The sequence below is a fragment of the Micromys minutus genome (genome assembly GCF_963924665.1).
Source record: "Micromys minutus genome assembly, chromosome: 29".
NCBI lineage: Eukaryota > Metazoa > Chordata > Mammalia > Rodentia > Muridae > Micromys > Micromys minutus.
The window spans coordinates 18,075,530-18,101,788 of NC_137964.1; the positions used below are offsets into that span (position 1 = coordinate 18,075,530).

Consider the following 26,259-nt stretch of genomic DNA (forward strand, 5'->3'; position numbering starts at 1 on the left):
GATATAATTTTTCTTTGCTTTGATACATACCCAGGAGTTGGGCTCCTTGGTCTTATGGTCACTGTGTTTGGCATGTTAAAAGAATTGCTAAATTCTTTTTCCCCCTTCACTCCTCTAGCGATGCTCTCTGGCTTGCAATTTTAATTAATTAATTTTCTCGAACCAGCTTTGAAGTCACACTCCTCCTGCCTCAGCTTCCTGAGCAATGGGGTTACACGAGCACATGCCCTTGCCTCGGCACCAGACGATTTGAAAAGCAAACATAAGTGTCTGCTTTTGATGAGGGAGGCGGTTTGAGCATGGCGATGCTGATGTCATTGGTGGAATTTTTTTTTTTTTGTCCACAAGGAAGTGGACTGTGAGACTGGAGACCAAGATATAGGCGAGAAATGAACATCTGTATCGATGAGGGCTCTGCTGGAGTGGGAGCTACCAGCGGAGAGTCCAAGTATGAGAATAACACCCTAAATGAGACCCGCCCACAGGGTGCACAGTGCTGCCCTGCATTGATCCAAGCTGCTTCTGCTTTTGATGTTAACCAAATACAATCCCATGTATATATTATATCTACACTAGAATGTGCATCTTGGTGTTTTGTGATGCAGAGTCTCACATGACCCAAAGAATTGCTGACTTGGACTTGCCCAAGGATGTCTCCGTGCTAAGTTCAGGTCCACTCAGGATCAGTAGGTGCCTACTCTTAGAACAGAGACGCTGATGATCTATATTCAAACTGTCCACATGAATCGCCACTAGAATCACCCAGGAAAGGGCTAGGGGCCTGCACCAGCAGTAGGGCGCCTGCCTAGAATCCCCCAGAAAGGAACTGGTGTATGTGATTCAGTGTACTGTATCAGAGGCCCTAGCTCAATTCCCAGGACTTCAGAGTGTCTGCATGCACGCGTGTGCGTGTGCATTCACACACATGTGCGTATATACTAAGAGTCTTACACATTTGCAGTCACTGACCACAAGAAGCACACACTTTCCTAGCTAAGGAGTTCAATCTCTCACAGCTCTACCATGTACACTTATTCCTCAAGGTCTTTGTGGAATGATGTGGCAGTGGCTAGGGGCCCCTCACCATGCTGGGATTGGCGGCTGCTTCTGTGTGTTGCAGCTGTCTCCCTTATAGTCCTTTACTCTTCTCTAATTTATCTTCAAACACATTGTGTCCCTCTTTGCTATTGAGATGGAATTGAAATAAAAAGATTAGGTGAAGACTCATGGTGAAATGAATCTGTTCTTTTCTAGTTCAACTATAGCAATATCCCCACCCCACCCCCAACCATAGCCTGGAAGTTCCCCGATAGTTATTCTGAGTCTGTGAGATCCCTGGGACCTTCCCCTTGCCGCAGACTTAACCTGACTGTAGTTGTCCTAAAGAGAAAGAGGAGACAGGCAGAGATAATGCCTCTACATTCATCCTATTTCTTGGGTTCCTCTGGTTTTTCATTCCTCCAGGCCTTGGTTTCCGTGTGTTTATAGAAGTAAAGCAAGGGAGGGGGCAGGGCTCCTGTAGATACTCAGATGCAAACCTCAGAGCTCAGCATGGCCTGGACCTTTCTCTTCGTAAAAATATCCCCACTATAGCATGAACTGAATGCTTGAGGGGCAGCCCTGTAATGCCAGCACATGGGATGCAGAGGCAGCAAGATCTGGAGTTCAAGGCCATCCTCAGCTGCATAGTGAGTTCAAAGCCATCCTGGGCTACACCAGACCCTGCTTCTGGATACATAGTCTCCAAGCATATGTAAACTGTTGACATACGTTTTGCCGTGCTAAGAAGCTCTGTAGTGTATCTAGGGGAGGTCTTTTGGAATAACTCTCTCCTCCTTCCTTTTAGGCTTATCTAAATCCCTCGGGCTCATCGAAGGGTATGGTGGGCGAGGCAAAGGGGGCCTTCCTGCCACCCTTTCCCCCTCTGAAGAAGAAAAAGCCAAAGGACCTCATGAGAAGTATGGCTACAATTCCTACCTCAGTGAAAAGATCTCCTTGGACCGGTCTATTCCAGATTATCGCCCTACCAAGTAAGCTACAGCTATGTCCCGGAAAGGAGCAGCTGGCTGGCTTTGATTCAATGTGTGATACTTTCTCGTCTGTTGGTAACCACGGGGGATCTTTTATTTCTGTCTCTTCTATAATTTTTTTGGCCTAGAAAATATTAGCTAAATTAAAAATAAAGTTAAGGACCGGTAATGTAGCTTAATTTGAGAGTGTGCTTGCCTAGTATAGGTTCTGGAATGAAGTCCTAGGTTCCATCTCTAACACCACAGGCATGGTGGTAGAGACCCCTAACTCCAGCACTGGAAAAATGGAGGCAAGGGTGGGTATCAGGTGCTCAGGACTGGGATAGGAGGCCAGTGTGGGCTAAGCAGTTAGTTTGAGACCAGCCTGGGTATCATCTGAGATATCATCTCAGAAAGTAAGAAGTAAAAATGTTATAAAAGCATAAAACAAAAAGCAAAAAAAGTATAGAGTCTTGATATAAAAGGTTTAAGTTTAAAATATTACCATAGTTTCCTAACTTAAACATGGCCGTTGTTGAAGTTTTAATGTCTATTATCTTTTGTCTGTCTGTCTATCTGTCATCTATCTAGATCTGTCATCTGCCTCTCTATCATTGATCTGTTGAACTTTATTTCATCTATTTATTGACTGTGGAGATAATGTATTGTATGTAGCTCAGGCTAACCCAAACTTACTATATAGCTCAAATTGGCCTCATATTCATAATCAATCGTCCTGCCTCAGCCCCCTGATGTTGGACTTACGGACATGATCCTCTATGGCCAGCATACTGATAATATTACTATCATGTACCAATATATGACAAGATCAAAATGTTATCTTCGAGTCTATTTCCTATAGAATATGAGTAATTGACGGACCAGTTTTATCTTTTTGATTTGATATCATATCATAAGCATGTGTGTAAATGTTTGTGTTCCTGTGTGTACATATATGTGTGTAGTGGAATATACAGGCAAGTGAGTATATATACATGTGGATGACAGAGGTAGAGGTCAGCTTTTTTAAAGATTTATTTTATTTTATGTATATGTATGTAGACATGTATTTGAGTAGAGGGCATCAGATCCCATTACAGATGGCTGGGAGCCACCATGTGGTTGCTGGGAATTGAATTCAGGGCTTCTGGAAGAGCAGCCAGTGCTCTTAACCACTGAGCCATCTCTCCAGCCCCGTTGTCAGCTATTCTCCACCCCACCCCAGCCCCCCACTCTCATTCTTGCTCTCTTTCCATCTTAGTTTTTGAGACAGGGTCTTTTACTGAACATGACGCTCACTAATTCAGTTAGGTTGGCCAATGAGCCCGAGGAAATCCTCCTGCCTGTACCTTCGCAGAGTTGGATTTCCGGGGTTTTACTGCCATGGCTGGCACTTTCGTGGGTGCTGGAAATCGAACTCAGTTCTTCATGCTTTTACAGCAAGCACTTTTTTACCCCATCTCTCCAGCCCCACAAGCATTTAGAACGACTCATTAGGTCTACAGGCTATTTTTGATGTTTTACAGTTGTGTGTAATGCTGATCAATCTTTTCTTGTTCCCTTCCATGCATTGATTAGGTGCTTACTTCCACACGATGAATCCCTAGGAAAAATATTGGAGAACCTTGATACACATCACAGAATTCTCTTTCAAAGAATTTTGGAAATTTCTTTTTTTGTTGTTGTTGTATTGGTCTTTTTTATATTGTTCTTGAGAATTTCATAATATATATATGAAATATAGCCTTATCTACCACCCCCATTTCCAGCCTCAAACTCCCCACACACATCCCTCTACACATACCCCTAATGTCATGTCTTCTGCTCATAAGCATGTGGGTGTGGGGGTATGCACTGGTACACAGGTAACCTACCAGTCCACGTGCTCAAGGCAAAGTGACTCACCCAACCTTTGCAGCCATCAAATGCCAAGAGCTCCCCCCCCCATCCGATCTGAGCTCCCAGAGTCCCTATTTACTATGTAGGAGCTCACTCTGGTTTCTCAAATCTCCATTTTCTTTAGATTTTCAGTGTCTCTTTATTTCCATTTAGAATGTGCCCTCGCATGCAGTAGATTATTTCTTTTTCCAAATGGGTTTTGTGCAAATCAGTTAAGTATCCTGGTTACTGAGAAAAATAAATTCAAGATAAAGAAAATTATCTTAAATGGATTTAAAATTACAGCATTAGCCGAGAAACCCGTTAAATCTCTCTCTCTGCCTCTAATAAGTGCACATTCATTTTGAATCGCTAGGAAAAATATACATCACCCCCGTTGCATGCTGTTTTGTCTTCCTGGACTTGTGGTCTCAAAAAAAAAAAAAAAAAAACATCTGGCGGTTTTCACTTCCTGGTGCTTTCTGATTAGCCTTTCTTATTTGCATGTTGGCAAATAAACATGGCCCTATTTTTTGCTCTCTTATGAGACTGGAAAGGCCTCCAACTTGCAGTGTATTAGAAATGGCTCAGCTGAACAGAAATCAGTGAGAATCTATTATGCACCCAGAGATTAGCCAGACTACGGAGATGCTATAATGCAAGGGGTATAGCCTGGTCTACTCAGTTCTTCTCTGGGGAAGGAAACAGACAGACAAGGAGGTCCTTCCAGTACAAGGTGACCTAGGTGGTATGAGACCCTGTTGTACAAATGTTCCTGGAAAGATCTGTTCTCTCAAAAAGAGAGGCTTTTGCTATGACAAATATCTAATGAGAAGACACTTAAGGAGGAAGGGATTTGTTTTGGCTCCCATTTTAAAGGCACACATCTCATCATGGTGGGGAAGGTATAGTAGCAGGGGAATGGAGGAGCTGGTTGCATTTCGTCTGCCATCAGAAAGCAGAGAGAAGGATGGAGGGAGAGGGGGAAATACTGATTTCCAACTCACTTTCTCCTTTCTATTCAGTATGGAAACCCAGTTTATGGGATGATGCTACCCACATTAGGGGCGAATCCTTCCATCCCAGTTACCTCCATCTGGAAAGTCCTTCACAGAACATGTCCTAAGGACTGTGTTTTTGGTTTTCATTTTAAATAGTTATTTGGAACCTCATCAAGATAGCAATTGAGATTAGCCATCCCAGATACCAGTGTCAGGCCTTCAGAATGATTCCACCAATTCTTGGTGCACAATGAGTTTACTTAAGGTAACTTACAGAAGCACAGACAACACTACCAAAAACCTCACTTTCCCCAGCAACCATTTACTGCCGATAGATCCCCAGGGAGGGGCAGGCCCCCATGATGAAACATTAGCACCAATCTCTTGCAGAGAATCTCAGCTGCTGAGAATTCAAGGGAGCAGCATCCCATCATTCCTGGGGAACAGTGGTTCACAGCAGCCATGGCAACTGCACACACAAGGTATAAAGGAAGAGTCTGAGCATCCGCTGCTTGAGATGATATCCCAAAGCTCGAAGAATACATAGGATGAAGCATCTGAAGAAGAGCAGGGTGAGGGAGGTAAAAATGGGCCAGACCAGTGGAACAGAAAGCAAACTTTGGGTTGGGTTCTCTGCAGTAGAAAGTCTCAGTATCTTCTACAGCATAGTGGAGCAAGCACATATTTCCTTCTGGTTCCCTCTGAAGCTGCTAATATGATGGGGAAAGGGCACAGAGCATGGAAAAGGAAAACTAAACAAGATAGTTGGTGACATCACCCAACACCTACGGGACTTCAGAAGATGGAAAGAGAGTGGATAAATGGTAAATGGTAGCCAGTTAGAGAAACTGAAATCTAACCTCCCCCATGAGATGGGTGGATGGACATTTGATTTAGTTTTCATTTCCATGGCTGTGATAAACACCCTTACAGAAAGCAACTTTGAGGAGAAAGGATTTGTTTGGCTTGTAATTGCAAGGTACCATGCATCTTTTTAGCAAATTTAGGGTGGGAGACTCAAGCAGCTGGTCATGTCACATCTATAGTTGACAATGAAGAAAAACTACGTTCTAACTCGTTCACTTGCTGGTGCTTCTCAGTGACTTTTATACATTCAGGGCCCAGCCCATAAAATACTATCACCCACATTCAGGATGGATCTTTCCACTTTAGGTAATAATCAAGATAATCTGCCACAGACATGCCCATGGGCCAATCTGATCTAAACAGTTCCTCAATTGAGATTTTTCTCCCCTAAGGTGATTCTCTGGTTGCCAAGTCCATAGTTAAGACGAGCCAGATTGTTAGAGCAGAAGAATACCTGGGACCCACTGTTACATTAGGTTTCCAGGGAACACAAACAAATGTCTACTCATCACAAATAGGGCTAAATCGCCAGACCAAAGTAATGGTTCCACTGATGTTCAGTTTGGTCAACCTATGAGTTTATTGGGCTTCCTTACAGAGCACTTGTGATAGTCTACTTAGAGGAGCATGAACGACCCCAGAGCTGTAGTACCACAGAAAATCCAGTCTGTAGTACTTGGCCACCTCATGGACAATGCATCATGGAGACCTGCCTTCAGTTGGTCAATCTTCTACTTCCTAGATGGTCTAGCACTTCCCAAGATCCCTTGCAGCTTGTGGTGATGTAGAAAGAGTAATGAGTAAATCCCAGGTGAAGGACTTAAGAGCCTTCGCTATCTTCTGTTATGGAAGAATGTTAACTCCATTATTATTACCACAGACCTAGCCACCTATCATCTATCATTGTGGTATTTTGCTCTAGCTGTTGTCATGGCTACCAGGCCAAGTACTATCTATATTCCCAAATGAAGTCAAGATGGTCATATGATGCCCAAAAGAAAAGCCACATACTAATACACAGGACATGAATAGGACAAGACAGGACAGGACAGGACAGGTTTTTCTCATGGCTGGATGTGAGTAGGAATGGAAGGATTATACTCATATCCCTATTTCTGTTTTCCTAGTTTCTTTTCTGTTGCTGTAATAAACCATTCTAATGAAAAGCAACTGGGGAGGAAAGAGTTTATTTCATCATACACTTCCAGGTCACAATTCATCACCCAGGGAAGACAGAACAGAAATCTAAAGGAAGAGATCAAAACAGAAATGCTAAAAACAGAAACTGTAGAGGAACACTCCATGCTGGTTTATTGGCAGGCTCATACTTAACTAGCTTTATACAGCCCAGGACCACCTGCCTAGGAATGGTGCTGCCCACAGTGGGCTGAGCCTTCCAACCTATATCAATTAATAATCAAGACAGTACCCCCAGAACCATGCCTCCACAGGCCAGTCTGATCTGGGTAATATTTGAATTGAGGCTTTCCTCTTATTTGGCTCCAGGATGTGTCAAGGCTGTGTAAACTCCAATATTGCCTTACTCGGTTCTTGTCTGTGTGTGTGCATGTGTGCATATACATGGGTTTGTGGAGGGTGTAGGTCAGTCTTATATCTCATTCCTCAGGTATTTTCCAGTTGCTTATTTGAGTCAGGGTCTCTTACTGGGACTGTGGCTCACCTATTAAGATAATCTCACTGACAAGCAAGGCCCTGGGTTCCTCCTGTCTCCACTTCCCCGGGACTGGGATTACACCTGTGACTACACCTGGATTCCCATGTGGTCAGACTTGGGTCGTCAAGCTTGCCAGAAAAGCCCTTTGCTGACTAAGTCATCTCCCCAGTCCAGTCACACTTACTCAGAAACTAGAGGGACAGGAGCTCCAGGCATCTGAGTTAAGAGTCTATTGTCAGTGAGTAAACAGACAAAGCAACAACAGCAATGACAGAGCAAACCCAAACCTTAATAATAATAACAAATGGAATTTGTAGAAATCTGAGACTCAAGGCTTTACAACCACGATTGCCTTCCGGGGCTAATAGAATGCTTTGTTTACAAAACGAGAACATTTCTGTTATGGAAATAACCATTCTCAAAACTAAATTCTTTAAGTTTAAAATTGAACAAAAAATAGGCAAGTCTTTGAAAGGCTGGGAGATAACATTGAGAGCATTGTTTGGATAAATAGGGATTAAAAGGAGTTGGCAAAATTAGAGAGGGGGAAAACAGATCTGTCTACCTCCATCACCCCTCATTCAAGGCTTAGACAACATGGTGGAAGGGGGGGTGTAAGGAGATTAGGAGCCTGAGGATAGATACATGGTATAAGATGCTGCCGTGTGCCCAGGAGTTGGCTGTTGCACGCATGTACTAGAATTCACTGCAGCTGTGAGTACCTGTATAGTATCAAGCCAATAAAAAGTCCACTGGGCAGTGGTAATTAAACTCTTTCTAGTTAGGAATAGAAAGAGAGGGAGGTTGGGCAGGACATATACACAAACGCAATTATACACGCAGGCACACAGGCATGCACACGCAGACATGTTGCTGGGGGTGTGCTCATTTTATGGTTGCGGCTCTGGAAAAGCGCTCTGACCAAAAGCAACTTGGGTGATGAAAGTGTTTACTTGGCTCGCAAGCCCAGGTCATCATCTATCATAGAGGGAAGCCAAGACAGGAGCTAAGGCAGGCCTGTTTATTATTCCATACAGATTTACCTCTTAGCAAGACATCACAGCCAAATATTACTGAAGAAGCCATGGAGGGGTGCTGCTTACTAGCTTCCTCATGCCTGTTTTCTTATAGTAGTACCCAGAGCCAGAACAGAGGTGGCTCCGCCCACAGTGAGCTGGACCCTCCCATACCAGTCATCAATCAAGAGCATCAGTCAAGTACCACAGACTTGGCTACAGGCCAACCCGGTGGAGGCATTTTTTCATTAAGGTTTCCTCTTTCAAAATAACTCTAGTTTGTGTCACCTTGACATAAGACTAGCCCGTGCAGCAAACTAAATTAAAACAGTGCTGGGGAGAGAGCTCAGTTGGTAAGCACAAAGACCTGAGTTTAGAGCCGAGCACACACCAAAGTCAGAAATGTTAGCACTCAAACATCTGTGACAACTGTTGGAACGGGAGCCGACAGACCTCTGGAGTTTCATTGGCTAACCAGTTGAGACATTTGCTGAATTCTGGGTCCAGTTTTAAAAAGTTAAGGTAGAGAACCCATGGGAGAAGACACTCAACATATATGCACAGGCACACTCTACACATATGTACACACAGAACTTTTTTTAATATAGTAATACCAAACAAACAAAAGCAAGAAATCACTCCTTGGTCGTTGTTGTTTGGAAAAACGGATTACAGAAGAGATATGAGATGGTTTATGCTCTGCTTTAATAAAAGCTCAACTAAAGCAAAATATAAGTCTATAAAATTTCAGGGAAACTGTGAGCAAAATGCAGTATCTACACGATACAAGCATAAAATGTAGGCTGACGAGACGGCTCAGGGAGCAAAGGCATTTGCTGCCAAACCAAGTGACCTGAGTTCGATTCCTGAAACCCACATAGTAGAAGGAGAGAATGAACTTCTGCAAGCAGTCCTCTGACTTACGCACACATACACAGTGTGTATTACATGCAAGAAAATTAGATACAATGACAAAGGTTAAAAATTTGGTTGGACAGTGCTATTCTGTTTTCTGCCTTGATTGTTTTTGGAAACTCTTAGTAGGATAAATAAATCTGAAAATAGCATTTGGAATGATTTGGAGATTGCCCACCGGCCATGCAAGATAAATCAAGACACATTTTGCAAGTTTAAGGTGTCACATGAAGTGACCAAATTAACCTGTGTTGTCTGCAGATAGCCCTCCCTGCCATCGAGTAGCAAGGGCCTTATCCCTGAATTGGACTTCTCTGAAAATGAGCCCTGGGGCCCAGGAGAGAGAACAGCCCAGGACTAGAACATTTCCTCTCCTCTAAGGCTGTGATCTCCCAGTGGGTGGCATCCTGTGTTAAGTTCTCCCAAAAAGCTCTCATGAGGATTATATTTTGTGATCAGATTAAAGTGAATGGATTTCATTATGGTTTTAAACAGAACCCCAGTTGCTTTAATTCTAACCACACTTGAGAAAATTGTTCTCCTAGTGAATACAAACGAAATCTTAGGTGGTTGTGAATTTAACCCCTTTGCTTCTCAAACCTCATTCCGAAAGGTGGCCTTTCTGCTTTATTTTAATTCCGTGCCTTGCTTTCTGCTGCTGGACAGGTATTTTAAATTCCCCTGGATTTTGTCAATCTTTCCATTTTTCATTTCCTGAGTGCTTTAAAGCCCAGGAAGATAGCATCCCTCCCAATACTTATAAATATTCCGTTCTGGTTTTGTCTTCTCTGATTGTCTCATGCTTTGCTCCTCTATCCACCGAGAATTTACTGCAGGATGTAGCACAGGTTTGGGGGCTTTTGTTCCCAATGTCTGTACATCATTATTTTTTTTTTTTTAACAAAACGGCTTCTTCAGAATAATTGTGTAAGCAGCCCCCATTCTCTCCTTGGGAGGAGAGGAATGCATTACATTTGATGTTTCTCATATGAGTGGTTTATTTCCCAGGTTGTATCTGTGTTCTTTTGGTCCATATCTCATTTTTTTTCTTTTCTGTTTTGTTTTAAAGTTTTTAAATTATTAAAAATAGTTGCATGACTGAAGAACCCCGTGTGTCAGGGAGGAACAAGCCATATCTAGGTCTGTAGGATATCAAAGAGGGTGTGAAGGCATGTGGACTGTTGAAAGGGGTCTGGGCCAGGTTCAGAAAGGGAACGAGGAGAGAGCAAGTGGCCATGAAAGCAGGAGAGCCCTGCAGAAATGACTATGTTTCCCATTGTATCTTGTTTATTTACTTCCGTATTCAACACAGTAATTGTGTGTATTCATGGAGTGTGAGGTGATAATTGGATGTTTGTATATGTGATGATCAAATCAAAGTATTTGGAATTTTAGACCCATTAAATGTTGATCGCGTCTTGATGGGATCCCAAGACTCCTCTTTGCTGGCTCCAGTATCCCAGCAATTCTGTATTGTATGGTGCTAGGAATGAAAGCCAGGGTGTGAGGAGCTGCATCCCCAGCACTTTGGCTGGTATTCTTTAAAGCTGTGTGTGTGTGTGTGTGTGTATGCATGGTCAGAGAACTAAATCAAGTGTTACTTCTCAGTCTCCACCTTGCTTGAAGTAGAGTCTCTTATTCTTCTCATTAGCTGGCCTTGGGGCTTCTGTGGATTCCCATCTCTGTCTCCCCTCTTCTTTTAGCACAGACAGGTGCTGTAATCTACCACTGAGCCACGCCTCCAGCCCCTCACTGGGGGATTCTAGGCAGGAGCTCTACCACTGAGCCACGCCCCCAGCCCCTCACTAGGGGATTCTAGGCAGGGCTCTACCACTGAGCCACATTCCAAACCTAGTTTTATGCACTATCTGGGGATTGGAATTTAGATCGTCACACTTTTATGCAGCAACCCACCATGCCATCTCTTGACTGACGTTTGTTTTTTTGTTACTTCATTCACTTATTGATTTTGTATGTGTGCCCACATATGTGCAGGTTTGCCTGCACCTTTGAACCATGGTTTATGTGTGGAAATCAGAGGACAACGTGTGGTAAAAATAGGGATGAAGAGGAAGAGAAGGCAGTTAAAACAGATTTCCACAGAATGAGTAGCACAGCGGGGCAGTGAACTGGATATGGGTGAAGAGGTCCGCGCCAAAGTTTCTAGCTTGAAAGTTAAATTTGCATTTGTGGTCCTGGGGATTGAATCTTGGGTTTCTCGTGTAAAAAGTAGGCACTGTAACACCGAACCATCCTCTAGTGTGATGGTCAAGCTCAAGGATGTACAATAGAAGTGATTTAACTAGTCAGGAGCACGGATCCTCCCATGCCTCATATTTCATGGAGTTCCCAAGCGGAAGATGGGACCCCTACTTGTCCATGGTTTCTCATGGCTACTGTTTCCTTGAGAAGGATCACAAGATGTGTATCAGTCTAGCTTCGTTTATTATTTGCCAGTGTGTATGAGTGAGGCTGGTGCCTCTAGTATCCAGCCAAAGCTTTATAACTCCTGGCTCCTAACCTTTGTCCTGATGTAATTCATGAGCTGGTGCATTCATGAACTGGGTGTTCAGTTCTCCCATAATCTGGGGGGGGGGGTCCACCTTGGTATGGGGAAATCTGTCTTATTAAAGCTATTGCTGAGACTCACGTGCAGACTTTCATACCACGCCATCCTGCTCAGACAGCCTGTGCATTACTGATGAGCAATTCCTGCTGCTGTTATCGTCAGTCTCTCCTTTGGCCTCCTGTTTAATAAATCCTCACGTCAGGGTTCTTCGAAATTCATTTTGCTCCCCTGAGACAGAGTTCCTCGTTCTTTTCATTCTTCCCCCTGCGAATCCTAGCTAGTTGTATTCCAGCAACGCGAGATCTGCGCACGGATAGGTGCGGCATCTGTGGGATGCCGTTGTGTTGAGCTCGGTGGGGTGTGTGCGCGCAGGAGGGTAGGGTCTGGAGGTCAGGAATAAGGTCTAGACTGAGCAGGGAGGATGGAGTTATGCAGGTACTGGCAACGTGGGATTAGTTGGTTGTCTTGGTACTGTGACAAAATGCCTGATGAAAGCAATTCCAGGAAGAATTGCTCATAGAGCGAGGGTACATGCAGTGTGTCATGGTGAGGAAGGCTCGGCCATGGGAGTGCCGTGATCTGATCACACACAATGCATCTACAGTTTTGAAAAGAGCAGAGAGAGATGCTGATGATGCTCAGCTCACATTCTCTTATGTGTTCATGCTGGGGCCCCCAACTCCTGAAATGGTGCTCCATATATTAAGTGGGGGTATCCCCGCTTCCATTAACCGCTCCCTCATAGACATGTCCAAAGGCTTGTTTCTATGGTGATTCTAGATCTTGTTGCGCTGACAACTTGTACTGACCAGGTATTTTTAATAACATCTCTGGGCCTATCTGGGCTGTAATGGTATAATACAATGGCGTGAGCCTTTCCAGATTGTCTTCCCATGAAAGGACATGTGTGATTGTTGACCTCAGGACTAAGACCTTTTAATCCGAATCGTATCTTGGATGATTCCTGTGCTTTGGTTAGTTTCTTTTTGCTCCTTTCTCCCTCTCTCCCTCATTTTTTGTTTCCTTATTTGCAGGACTGGGGGATTCTAGGGGTTCTAGACAAGCATTCTTCTGCTGAGTCACATATTTAGCTTTCTTGATGGGGGTTCTGGGCAGGTGCTCTACCACTGAGCCACATTCCCAGCCTCTCACTGGGGGATTCTAGGCAGGGGTTCTACCACTGAGTCATGCCCCCAACCCCTCACTGGAGAATTCTAGGCAGGGGCTCTACCACTGAGACACACCTTTATCCCATCACTAGGAGATTCTAGGTAGGGGCTCTACTACTGAGATACACTCCCAAACCCTTACTGGGGGATCCTAGGCAAGGGCTCTACCACTGAGCCATGCCCCCAAACCCTTAATGGAGAATTCTACAAAGATACTCCTGCCATGGATCCATGCCCCTAGCCGCTGGTTTTCACCTGGATTCAAAGTGACTTACAAAATGTGAAGCATCCTAACTACAACTTTCTCTTTCACAGACATGCTTGCCCAGAGGGAAACTGTCCAATAAATACTTGCTGGTTGAAATAATAAATAGGTCCAGACTCAGGAGCCTGTCTGATTCACTGAGCACAATAATTATTCCCTTTTATTGACTGCCTTTTATGTTTTTGTCACTGTGCTGCATGTTTTATTGATCTCATTTTAATTTAACCACTCTCTGAAGTAGTTGTTACCATCTCTGTTTTATAAATGAGGCAAGGGGGGCCTGGAGAGGTTCAGAAGCCTGACTTAGGTCACACAGGTACTGCAAGGCCCTGGCTCAAGCCCACCTGTTTATCGTGGGAGGCTATGTCCAAGGCTTTCAGATGCTGCCTTTCCCATCAGGTAGCTTCTCTAAATACAGTCATGCCTAACCTCACCTCTCACACCTACAGAATGGAACTGTCTAATTACTCTGGTATTGATAACTTCTATGTCTATAGAATGGAGAGTTCCACCCACACTGGTATTTCCAGATGGGAAATTCTTAATCCTAGAGAAAAGGAGCATTCCTTTGCGCAAGCAACCAATCCTCCTTCCCTCTCTCTCCCCTCCCCCTCCATCCCCCCTCTCTTCTCTCTGTCTCTCTCTGTATCCCAATCTCTCTATCACAGTCTATCTGTCTAGATCTTTCTGACTTTATATCTCTATCTCTTCTTCCATTCTTTCCTTCCTGTATGTGCATATCCTAATACATTAATTTTCTTCTGTTGATTGTTTTTAAGTCATCTAACTCAAAATCCTAATGCCTACTGTGGAATCTGATGGGTCATTCAACATGATCCCTAGTACATAGTATGATAGACTTTACACTATTTACATAACACAATCCTTTTTATTCTGCTCAGGATGTGTGTGTGTGTGTGTGTGTGTGTGTGTGTGTGTGTGTGTGTGTGTGCGTGCGCGCGTGTATAATGTTAGCTTTAGGAAGTTTTACAGTGGAGATATTTAACCAAGAAGTCTGTGATAGTTAATCTATTTTGTCAACTGGATATATAATAGTCAAGAAAATACATCATTGGGTGTGTCTGAAAGGGTGGTTCCAGAAAGGCTTACCTAGGAAGAAAAGGTCTGTGCTAATATTAGTACTGCCACTCCAGGAGCTGGAATCCTGAATGAATATGAAAGGGAAAATGATCTGAGCATTACAGTTCATTTTTCTTTGCTGCTTACAGTCTCTGGGGGCATCAAGTTTTAACGTCATGTGCTTTGCATGTACTCCTTACTATAGGAAAGATGAATTTCTATTATTAACTGACTTCAAGCTGATGCTGGGATTGACAGTGTATTGCAGGGTATTGAGTAACAATTTCCTATGAACTGATATATTATGTCCTGAAGGGAGACTCATTAAGACTCTGGAAGTCAACAACTTACACGTCTCAGGAAGTTTCTGAAACTGAAAACTTTGGCAAGTCTTTGCTCCAAGGTTTTATAACCAGTGAAGACTACTGGGGAGCAGAGAGTCTCCCATCAGCCAACCGGCTTTCACAGAGATTGAGGGATGGAGCGTTTGTGAGTCATTACACATTCTAGAGTGGTTTTTTTCAGTGACAAATATACCTTTGAATTAATTGTGTATGCATTTGTAAACCATTCCTCACCCATGTTTCTATATAACTTCATCAAACTCATTGGTTTATCAAGTTGGACTCTTGTTGAATTGTTACTTTGGTCTGTCTTTGGTACCCTGTCTAGCACCAGTAGAAGTTTGTTCAGTTCTTCTCAGGAAAAGTCACTCAACAGAAAGATTTGTCACTATAAAGAGGGGTTCACTCAGCTTATCACATACTTAGAAATTCTCATGTTCTCTGAGGGATTCCAGCAATGGAACCCCGAATTGGCAAGTTTTGTGGGGAGAGTTCTTAGTGTATCGCTTCTCATTGAAGCAGTGTGGTCTTCAGGGAAACCCCATTCTAAACTAGTGCTTAAGTGTTTACATCCATGCACTTTCCTTAAATAGTCATTATCTATCAATTCAGTGTAAGGCTAGGCGAGTTTCCTTTCTGTTATTATAAGAAGCTTGATGATGAAAACCAGCTCAGCGAAAGAAGAAATTTACTTAGTTTAGAGTTTCAGGTTATAGGTTATCATGGAATGAAGTCCTGACAGGAATTCAAATGACTCTGGAAGTCAACAACTTACAAGTCCCAGGAAGTTTCTGAAACTGACAACTTTGGCCAGTCTTAGAATTTGAAGGGTAGAAACTATAGAGGAACTCTGATAGCTGTCTGATAGGGCTAGGCTTAGCTAGCTTTTTTAAAAGTTTATTTATTTATATCCCAAATGCTATTCCTGTTCCTTCAAGTCCTTCCTCCCAAAGCCTCTTGCCCCTCACCCCTCTCCATCTCCTCTGAGAGGGTGGGACCTCTGTATGTATCCCCTTTACCCCTGGTGTATCTAAAATCTATGAGGTTAGGTGCATCCTGTTCCACTGCAGCCAGACAAGGCAGTCCTATGTGTGTGTATGTGTGTGGAGGGGAGACCCTCAGACCATCCTATGTATGCTCTTTGGTTGGTGGCTCAGTCTCTGAGAACTGCAAAGGGTCCAGGTTAGTTGACTCTGTTGGTTTTCTTGTGGAGTTCCTATCCTCCTCAAGGCATTCAATCCTTTCCTCAATTCTTCCATTAGAGTCCCTGACCTCTGTCCAACATTTGGCTGTGCGAATCTGCATCTGTTTAAGTCATGAGCTAGTTTATTTTTTTAATGAAGCCTAGGACCATCTACCCAAGGAATGGCACTGCTCATACATAACAGGCTGAACCCTCTTGCATTAGCCAGTAATCAAGACAAGACAACCCCCATAGATATGGCCACAGGCCAATCGGATCTAGGCAGTTCCTTAATCTAGACTTTCTTTCAAATGACTATAGGCTGTGTAAAAATGGCAAGCAAAGCTAACTAGGTCAATGCCTTTCTCTACCAGACAATAATCAGCAGATCCCAATGTCTGCTCTCATGACAAGTATTTTATGCGTAGAGACCTTTACTATTTGTGAAGAGTCCTCAATGTGACAGTTGAGAAAAAGCCATGGAACATTGTGAAAGATGGGATCTCCAGAAATGTCAAATTGGACAATAACTCAGGCTTCTGGAAGAACAGGAGAGACAGACTAAACTTATCTATTCATGGGAGCACCATGTGTGTACTACAGAGGGGATCAGGCACCTCACACTGCAGATGGTATGTTCTTTTAGTTAATTTAGAGAAAAAAAAAGATCTGCTCAGCCAACAGAGCGTTGAAGATGAATACAGGGGGAAAAGAAAAGATTGGACATATGGAGAGAACATATTTGTTCTTGGAAAATCAGGAGAAAATGTTTAATGTCATCCTAACCTCATTTGCATAAAAATAGTCTTATGCATAGAATCAGATGAGAGCAAAAGGATGTGACTGAACCCTACTGTTCTGAGTATCATCTCATTACCAAGAGTATATGTAATTCAGTTGAATAAATAAATGTAAAATTGTGTCAAGGAGATGTGATAAAGTTATTGTGCCTTGGGGATTCCTTCAGCGGTAGATTTTGTGATGATAACATAATGAGATATAATTCCAGGAGTAGCACTTTTACTATATATTTGACCCCTGGCTTAAAATAAAAATAGCCTACTCTAGCTTCATTTCTGTTGCTGTGATAAAATACCCTAATTAGGGAAGAAATGGTTTATTTCAGCTTACAATTACAGTTATGGAAGGAAATTTAAGTCAGGTTAAAGCATCAAATTAGTGAAGGAATGGACAATACCTTCTTGCTTGCTTCACCTCAGCTGGCTTTCTTTTCTCTTATGTTCATAATATATCACAACCTCTTATCTAGGGAATGGTGCTGCCCACAATGGGCTGATCTTCCTACATCAATTAACAGAGAATTCTCCACAGACATGCCAGAAGACTAACCCGATTTAGATAATTCTTCATTAAGACCCTCTTCTAAGGGGATTCTAGATTGTTTCAAGTTACAGTTAAGACTAAACAGCACAGAACTCTCTGTGGCTCTCAAGTGTTTTACAAACATATGTGAGGGGTTTATTTTATTTTATTTTATTTTTAATTTTTTTACTTGCACAGTCTTATTTATACCATGACTCAGATGGAGTTTAAATCTGCCCTGGCTGATTGTGGTAAATGTAGCCCTACTCTGCACATAGAACAGCTGGGAATTGAACTCAGGTCATCAGTCTTAGTGCCTTTAGAAATGAGATGTCTCATGAGTCCCCTTTATTGCCTTTGCAGCTGTGGATTATTGTGGTGGTTTGAATGAAATGGACCCCATAGACTCATAGGAAGTGGAATTATTAGATATGTGCCCTGGTTGGAGAAAACATGTTACAGAAGGTGGGTTTTGAAATTTCAGAAGCTCAAGCCAAGCCCAGTGTGACTCTCTCTTTGTACTGACTGTGGATACAGATATAAAACTCTCTGCTTGTCTCCAACCCATGTCTACCAGCAGCCGGCCATGCTTCCCAACCATGCTGCCAATCTCCGATTGTAAACCAGTCCCGACTAAATGTTTGCCTTTATAAGAGTTGTCATTGTTATGATGTCTATTCACAACAATAAGACCCCAACTAAGACAGTCATTATGTGATCCAAAGATAATCATATTGACCACAGTCCCTAGAGTGGGTAGAATTTATGTTTCTGGAGGAAGAGGAATTCTGTGACTTTGGGTCTGTATTACTTTTTAGAATTCCAAAATTCTCTCATTTATTTTTCTATCCCTACTGTGTGTCCATGGACTGCCTTTTCTGTCATCTTGTCTTTTCTCTCAATGCAATGCCTATAATTATGCTCATTTTCAGGTCATCCATATCACAGGTACTCGATGTATCAGGGAACTTTTTCTCCCACGTTGTCACACCTGAGATGGATTTTCTAGTGGTTATTTTTTTTTAAACATCCTGGCTTATTGCCAGCTTCTTTCTTCATTCCATGAAGAGTTTCCCCAACTGCCCTTTCTGTGTGAAAGCTCACAAGTAGAGAGGGGAAAATGAATAGTCACTGGTTGGCCATGATCATTTTTTTTTATTTTTACTTAAACATTAGGTTTGAGGGAGTCTCTGTTTTATCACGGTGCTGTAGTTTTATTTTGGGGGGGAGATGCTCCTTTTTTAATAACCGTAAAATTCATTGAATTTGTGAACCAGCAATTTTCATTATTGCTCTTTTTAAAGTAAAATATTTTCTTTGTTTTACACACACACACACACACACACACACACACACACACACGAGTTGGCACACACATACTATTACACAGTTGTGGGAGTCAGTTATTTTTTTCCACCATGTGGGCTGTGGGGTCAGAGCCATCTCACAAGTCCTCACTGTTCCTTTAAAGGTATTATCACAGAATCTAAGCTTAAGCTGATAGAGTATTCTCCTACAGCAGAGTACATTCCCCTACATCAGTAGAGCACAGGAATACTTCGAGATCCCTGTTGAGATAGACTTCTAGGCTGCACTGTGTATAGACTGACTTATAATCTCTTAGAGTTGGGACCAGGCATATATGTTTATATATATTTTCAAGTTCTGTGCACATCAAGTTTGAATCATTGGTTCTATTGCTTATTGCCTTAGTCAGTATTCTGTTGCTGTGAAGAGACAGCGTGACCAGGACAACTTTAATAAAGGAAAGCATTTAATTCGGGCTTGCTTCAGTCCATTATAAGCATGGGTGAAAACATGGTATCATACAGGCAGACATGGTGCAGGAGCAGAGCTATGAGTTCTACATCTTGATCCTTAGGCAGCAGGAAAAAAGGAAAGTCACTTGGACTGGCTTGAGCTTCTGAAATTCCAAAGCCCACCCCCCAGTGACACATTTCCTTCAACAAGCCACACCTTCTTATCTCTCTCAAGTAGCATCACTCCCTAATGACCAAGCATTCAAATATTTGAGCCTATGGGACCCAGTCCTGTTCAAATCACCACACTTACTTTTCTCATTGCTTAGACTAAGAAGCCACTTGTAATGGCTAATGCTGACTGCCAATTTTATTAGATCTAAAAAATCATCTTAGTGACCAACCTCTGATCAGGGCTGTGAGGAACTTTCTTGATTCTGTTAACTGAGGAGAAAAGGCTCACCCTAGATGTGGGCCATACCATTCCTAGGCTGAGGTCCTGGACTGAATAAGAAAGAGACAGTGAGCTGAGCACCAGCGTCCATTTTTCTCTGCTTCCCGACTGTGGGTGCAGTGTAACCAGCTGCCTCATATTCTGGGCATCACGCCTTCCCCATGTACTCTGGAATTGTGGTTCTTCCTTAACTACTTTCCTTTGGTTTCTTCTGTTAGGTATTTTGCAACAAGGTGCTAATATGCTAGTCCAGGGCAGAGAGGCTTGTTTTGGCTCAGAATTTGGAAGAATGTACAGTACTTTGTAGTGGGAGAGGTACAGTGGAGTCATGGCTGCCATGGTGTGCGTTGCTGAGACTCTTCTATCTCCATCTAACAAGCGGAAGAAAGACAGGACATAGGCCGTGTCGTGTCTCTAGACCTTCAGGGCCTGCCCTGCAGTGACACACTTTCTCCTATGAGTCTCTGCCTCTTAAAAGTCCTACAGCTTCTCACAACAGTGTCACCAGCTTGTGGGCAAGTGTTAAAATATGCGAGCCTGTGTGGGACACTTCACATTCAGACCACAACACTAGTATGTGTGGTAAACATTGTAAAGTTAAAAATTAAGGGTTTTTTTTTTTCTTATCAGAAATGTTAGGGATCGGAATGCTTTAGATTTGGTGGATTTGGGTATCCTTGTAGAGCTGTTTCTGGTTTCACACCCCAATTCTGGTTGCGAAATGGGGTTCTTTGACATGTGTACAGAAGTGTGGCAGTTGTAGGTTCTCCCCCAACGTTCATGATTTCACTAACCCTGGAGAGTTGGCTAGGTCTCCCTTGTGTTGGAGAGGCCTTAAACCCAATCACAGAGCTGTTGGTTACCACCAAAGTAATTTTATTTTTAACTATGCAAACTTATCTTTGCTTATGCCGCATGCAGTCACGTGCTCATGAAGGACAGAAGGTGTCAGATGATTTGGAGCTGAAGTTACAGGTGATTGTCAGCTACCTACTGTGGGTGCTGGGAGCTGAACATGCGTTCTCTGGAGGAGCAGCAATCACTCTCAACCACTGATCCATAGGTTCAACCTCTGTTATTCATTAATATGTGCATTCAATAAGAACATATTGATGACTATTAAGACACACTAGTCTAACAGCTCCCATAAGAAACAGCTTATGGGATCAGCTGCTTCCTGATTTAGTGATTGGCCAATAGCAAGTTTTTAACCCCATCCCCATTATCTTCCTCATCTCTCTATCTCTGTCTCTATCTCTCTGTCTCTCTCTGTTTCCATCTCTCTCTATTTACAATTTTGTGTGTTTGTTCGTGTGTGTGTGTGTGTGAGAGAGAGAGAGATTTACACTTTTCTATTAGGTATGGGGACACTGGCAGTCTAACATGTGAAGCCCTTCAGTGCCTGCTATGGCACATGGTCCAAGGTGGCTTCCCATGGCTTTATGTCTTTTGTACTTGCAAAAGTGAGGAGTGGTTGCACATTGGCATTTCCTGAGAAGTGAGAGGTGGCTTTTAAATAATTACTTGTGTGCACAGGTGTACATGCGTGTGTGTGTGTGTGTGTGTGTGTGTGTATGTGTGTGTGTGTGTGTGTGTGTGTGTGTGTGCATCTAGAAGCCAGAAGACAAGCTTGGGTATCATTTCTTAGCATGGTGTTCAACTTATTTTTGTTTTTTGTTTTTGAGACAGTATCTCTTATTGTCCTGGAATGGGCCAAGTAGGCCAGTCTAGCTGACTAGTGAGCCCTAGATATGCACCTGCCTCTACCTCCATAATACTGGAATTACACGCATGTGCCATCATAGGGCTTTTTAGCATGGTTGTGGGGATACAATGCCCAAGGACAACCTTGAACTCTTGATCCTCCCATTTCTGCCTCCCAAGTGATGGGATCAAAAAGATGAAGCAGTGTTTGTGGTGTTGGAGATAGAACCAGAGTCTCACACACACCAGGCCAGCCCTCTGTAACCTGAACTATATTCCTAGACCCCCTGCTGTCTTCCTTCTTTTCCCTTATTTTTAGAAAAGTTTTGAGACAGGGTCTCTTGTAGTCCAGGGTAGCCCCATACTTTCTACATGGCCAAGGATGACTTCAAGCTCTTGATCCTCCTGCCTCCACCTCCCAAATGTTGGATCACAGGCAAATGCTACCATGCCCCACTGCAGCAGTTCAATTTAAACACTGGGGATCAAAGAGAACCTTCATACAATAGCTTTGATATCAGATTGCACTCCGTAGGTTAATGTCAGTGCTGTGTGGTCTGTATTGTGTTTGGTCACATTGTATGAAATTTCTGATACTTGTCCAGAAATGACAATTTCATTCAATACAACCCACCACCTCCATCCTTTGAAATTTGGCACCCGGTACCGTTGAGCTAGCGGCTTCATTAATGAGAACAGTCAGGTAACCTCACTCTTTCACTTCATTATGGATGAATTATTTATTTAGCTTCAGCTTGTCAGGGTTTCTTTCTATCTTTATATATATATATATATATATATATACAGAAGTTTTTATGTCCCGAGGCCAAGTGAATTATTCACACTTAACCAAAAGATCAGTTGTGGTTTTAGTAGTGTCTTAGTACGCCTCAACTTATGGGGTCACATTTCAATGAGCCACTGTGAGCTGAATATATCATAAGTTGAAATGCATTTAAAATTAAAATACAGAGCTGGGGAGATGACTTGATGCTAAAAGTGCTTGCTTGCTGTGCAGGTAAGTAGAGTTCAGATTCCCAGAACCCCTATAAATGTTGGCTGAGTATGTCAACTGCTTGTAATTCCAGTCTCTGAATGGAGAGTAGGAATCCTGAGATCAAACTAGCTTGCAAGACTAACCACACTGACGTTCTGTGGATTTGATTGACCCAGTCTCAATGAATAAGGTGGAAGAGCCTCAAAGGTTGATTCTTGGCATCAACCTTGGCCCTCCACATACATGTGCATGAGTACCACACACATGAAAATATATGTGTACATATACATAACACACACATACACACAAAATGAAAAAAATACAATATATAAACCTAGATTTCCTGTAGTCAGAAGGTTGAGACAGAAGGATGGGTTTTAGGCCAGCCTGGGCTACATTAGAACCTGTCTCAAAAAATAAATTAAGAGCCATGTAGTGGGTAAAGCACTTAACACACTAGCATGATGAATAGAATTTAATCTCTAAAACTCACAAAAAGATGGATATGCTGGTACATTCTCTCTTTTCCTTCCTTCCTTTCTTCCTTCTTTCCGTTTGTTGTGACAGTTTTTTTTTTTTTTTTTTTCTGTGTAGCCCTTGATATTTCGTAACTCACTATGTAGACCAGGCTCGATTCAAACTCAGAATTCTGCCTGCTTCTGCCTCTGCCTCTGCCTCTGCCTCTGCCTCTGCCTCTGCCTCTGTGATTAAAGGCGTGTGTCACCACCACTGACCAGTGGTGTGTATTTGTAATCCCAGCCCTCCTACAGTGAGGCAGGAAGCAGAAGCATCCCATGGACGCCTTCAGGCCAGGTACCCGGAACTGCACAGCGCAGCGGCACAAACAAGGGAGGTCCTGGCTTAAAATGGTGGAAGGTGCAAAGCAACTCCCAAGGCCTTCCTCATGTCCACTGTGGAGCGTATCTGCACGGGCACAGGGCCCAGCACTCATATCAGGAGGCAGAGACCAGGATTTCTGACAGCTCATAGCCAGCTGGCCCAGCATCCATATGCTGAACAGTAAGATACCCGTCTGAAGAAAGATGGAAATAGAGGATCCACACACAAGATTGTCCCGTATCATCCATGGCTCTAATGGTGCCTGTGCACCCCCACATACAGGAACACACAGATGCACACACTTGTGCACAAAACCTACAACTTCCACAAAGTACATGAGTCTCAAATCCTAGGTAGAAATGAGAAGGCTGTGTGCTTGATCCCCATTGGATCCCTTGGTAGTCTGCACTGAACCTTTCCCTCTTTGGCTTCTCTGCTCTTTTATGCTCCTCCTCCAATCTTAAGAAGCTGCTGTGTGGTAGACACACTTAGGGCTTGAGGAGTTGGAGAGGGGCTAAGACAGGTTTCAGGAATGCAGGGCCTTCGAGTCCAGTTGCAGAAGCTCATGGGCCTGGTTGTACCACTTGGTAGAACCAAATCACTGTGAAGCCAAGCTCCCATCAGACCTCCCATACACCCGCCTTCACTGTAGACCCTCGTACCTCAGCACAAAACATGTCACCAGAAGCACACTATCTTCTTGAGAATGAAGAGAAAGAAGACCCACACAGAGAGACAGAGAGACAGAGAGACTGACTTTTCTGAGGCAGAAGATTGTTTTTGACTGTGCGCTTACGTACTTCCGAGTGAGTGCTTCTGTGTACAAACTTACATTATGCCCGCAAGTACATGTGTGTTCATGCTCAAGCGGTTTGATGACTCTATTTCCCCCCAACCACGTTAGCAAATGTACTTAACAGCAATTAGAACGCTTGTGTCTGCTGCATACACATCTCCCCAGAACACAAAGCTCCCCTCAACGGCAGCCTAAGTCATTCTACAGATTAAAGCTGGTGGTTTGCAAAGCTCTGTGGTTCATTTGCTTCCTGCAAATAGCAAGATTAACAAAGAAATTCACCGGTCCCATTTCGCTCCCTTGGAGCTCGTGTTCAGGCCTAGGAAGCACAGCAGGCAGACACATGGTTACAGGACTCAGGAAGAGTCTCTTGATTCCTTTTACGGTAAAGAGGTAAATTCACTGCTATTTCTCTTGGCAAAGGTATCTCAGGAAAGCATCTATTTATGTATATTTCTACCAGAAGCAATCCACTTAGTCCTTTCCGCTAGTAATCATTGGAGATGTGGCCAATGTTTAGTCATTAAAAAGGAAAAACTTAGGTCGTAAGACCTGCATCCCAGTTGTTTGTCATTGGACGAGTGTGGACATGTGCCAACTCCTTTTTGCAACTCCACAGATAGGTTCCTGAACTAGTTGCTTTCCAACTTCCACAGTTCTTAGTTTTCTTCCTGTTGCTGTGATGAAACACTCGAACCAAAGCAACTTAGGGGACGACACAGTGATTTGGTTTACACTTTCTGGTCTCAGTCCATCATTGAGGGAAGTCAGGCCAATCAATCAATGGAGAAGCAGAAAGCAGAAACCATGAGATGAACTCCGTTATATGGTTCTCAGACTCATGCACAGCTTTCTTATAGAGCCCAGGGTTGTTTGCCTAGGGAATGATGCTACCCCAAGTGGGCTGGGCCCTCTAGCATCAATTAATAACATAATCCTCTAAAGATATTTCCAATGGCCAATCAGATCTGGGCAATCAATCCCTTAGTAAAGGCTCTCTTCTCACATATTAGTTTGCCTCAGAACTAATGTTTTGGGAGCATGGATAAGGCCCAAGTTGACCCAAAAGATAAGTAGGGAGATAAATACAATAGTGATTGTGAGTCAAAGCACTTGCCCTCAGAACTGAGAAATGCTTTTTTAATATGTCCTGGTTATATTAAAGAGACCAGCAGCTGAGGATGGCTGCCATGTTGGATGGCTTTGAAGCCTGGTGGAGCAAAGGCTGCTATTTTACTTATTTGTTTATGCATTTATTTATTGTGTGTGTGTGTGTGTGTGTGTGTGTGTGTGTGTGTGTGTATTAGGGTCACTGTCTTCCCTTCAACTTGGTTTATCCTCCCTTCTCTGAATTCTTTCTTCTGTGTGTCTTCCCTCACTGTAGTTAAATAAATGAACAGCTAAAGTGACAGATCCAAGATTCGAACTCATGCTCCAACACACTTTGTCGTGGTTTGTCTTCCTTGTCTCTTAACGTTTAGGGGTTTTGTGTTGTTTTGTGGCTTAGTTGTCTCTTATTCTAAGTAAATTAGGGGACATATCTGACTCAGCCTTACACTTCAGAAGCTTAATTGCTTTAACTGACATCTCCCCTGTGGCCCTGCTCAGCCCTTCTCCCACGAGGTCTCTGGGTATGAGAGAAACAGGGTACGTGTGTGTGCACACATGGAAATCAGAGATCAGCATGGATTATCTTCTTCAACTGTTATGTATTTTATTTCCTTTCCTCTACTTTCTTTTCTTTCTTTCTTTCTTTCTTTCTTTCTTTCTTTCTTTCTTTCTTTTGGATTTACCTGTCTTTGCTCCCTAGATCTGTGTAGACAGGAATGCACTGCCATGCCTCACTGTTTATGTGGATACCTAGGATCTCAGGTCCTTATTCTTGTGCAGCAAACATGAACCACCGCAACTCCTCCATACTCTCCTGACCCCAAAGCAGTTTTGAACATATAGAATTCAGAAGATGGCATAGCGTTCTGGGAAACGATGCCCTTCTTCTGCAAGTGCACTCAGGTGAGCTGGCATAGCAGAACATTTTAAGGGCTTGTATAGACATTTGGGTAAAATGCTTTTCTTGGGAGTCCCTTGGCCATCACGTGTGACACAGCACCCCTGAAGCACACATTTAATCAAACACCTTAGGAAGACATCAAGAGGCAGAAGTGAAAGCATCCTGGAGGGGTCGCCCTGCTTCCTTCCTTTAATCCCACCTCCTGGTAGACTGGGTAGAAAGGCTCCCTAAGCATGGAGAAGCAACGACAGGGGCATTAAGTCCTGGGGCTGAGTACCAGGTGGCGACGTCATTTGGGTCTACTTCTTGGGGCTGTAAAGATGGCTCAGCAGTTAAGATCTTTTTAATGTGTACATGTGTGTAAAAGGGTTTGTTGCTGCTGCTGCTTATATGTTTGTGTGTG

The 26,259-nt window shown here is 43.1% G+C and overlaps 1 protein-coding gene across 2 annotated transcripts in view; it reads left to right on the forward strand.

The window, feature by feature from the left end:
• Nucleotides 1-26,259, forward strand: part of GALNT17 (polypeptide N-acetylgalactosaminyltransferase 17) — a 420,712-nt gene that overhangs the window by 152,058 nt on the left and 242,395 nt on the right. For both annotated transcript variants that reach the window (XM_080940615.1, XM_080940616.1), the window contains one exon: nt 1,847-2,030. In XM_080940615.1, the coding sequence (XP_080796741.1) occupies nt 1,847-2,030 (184 nt within the window). The remainder of the gene's footprint in view (nt 1-1,846; nt 2,031-26,259) is intronic.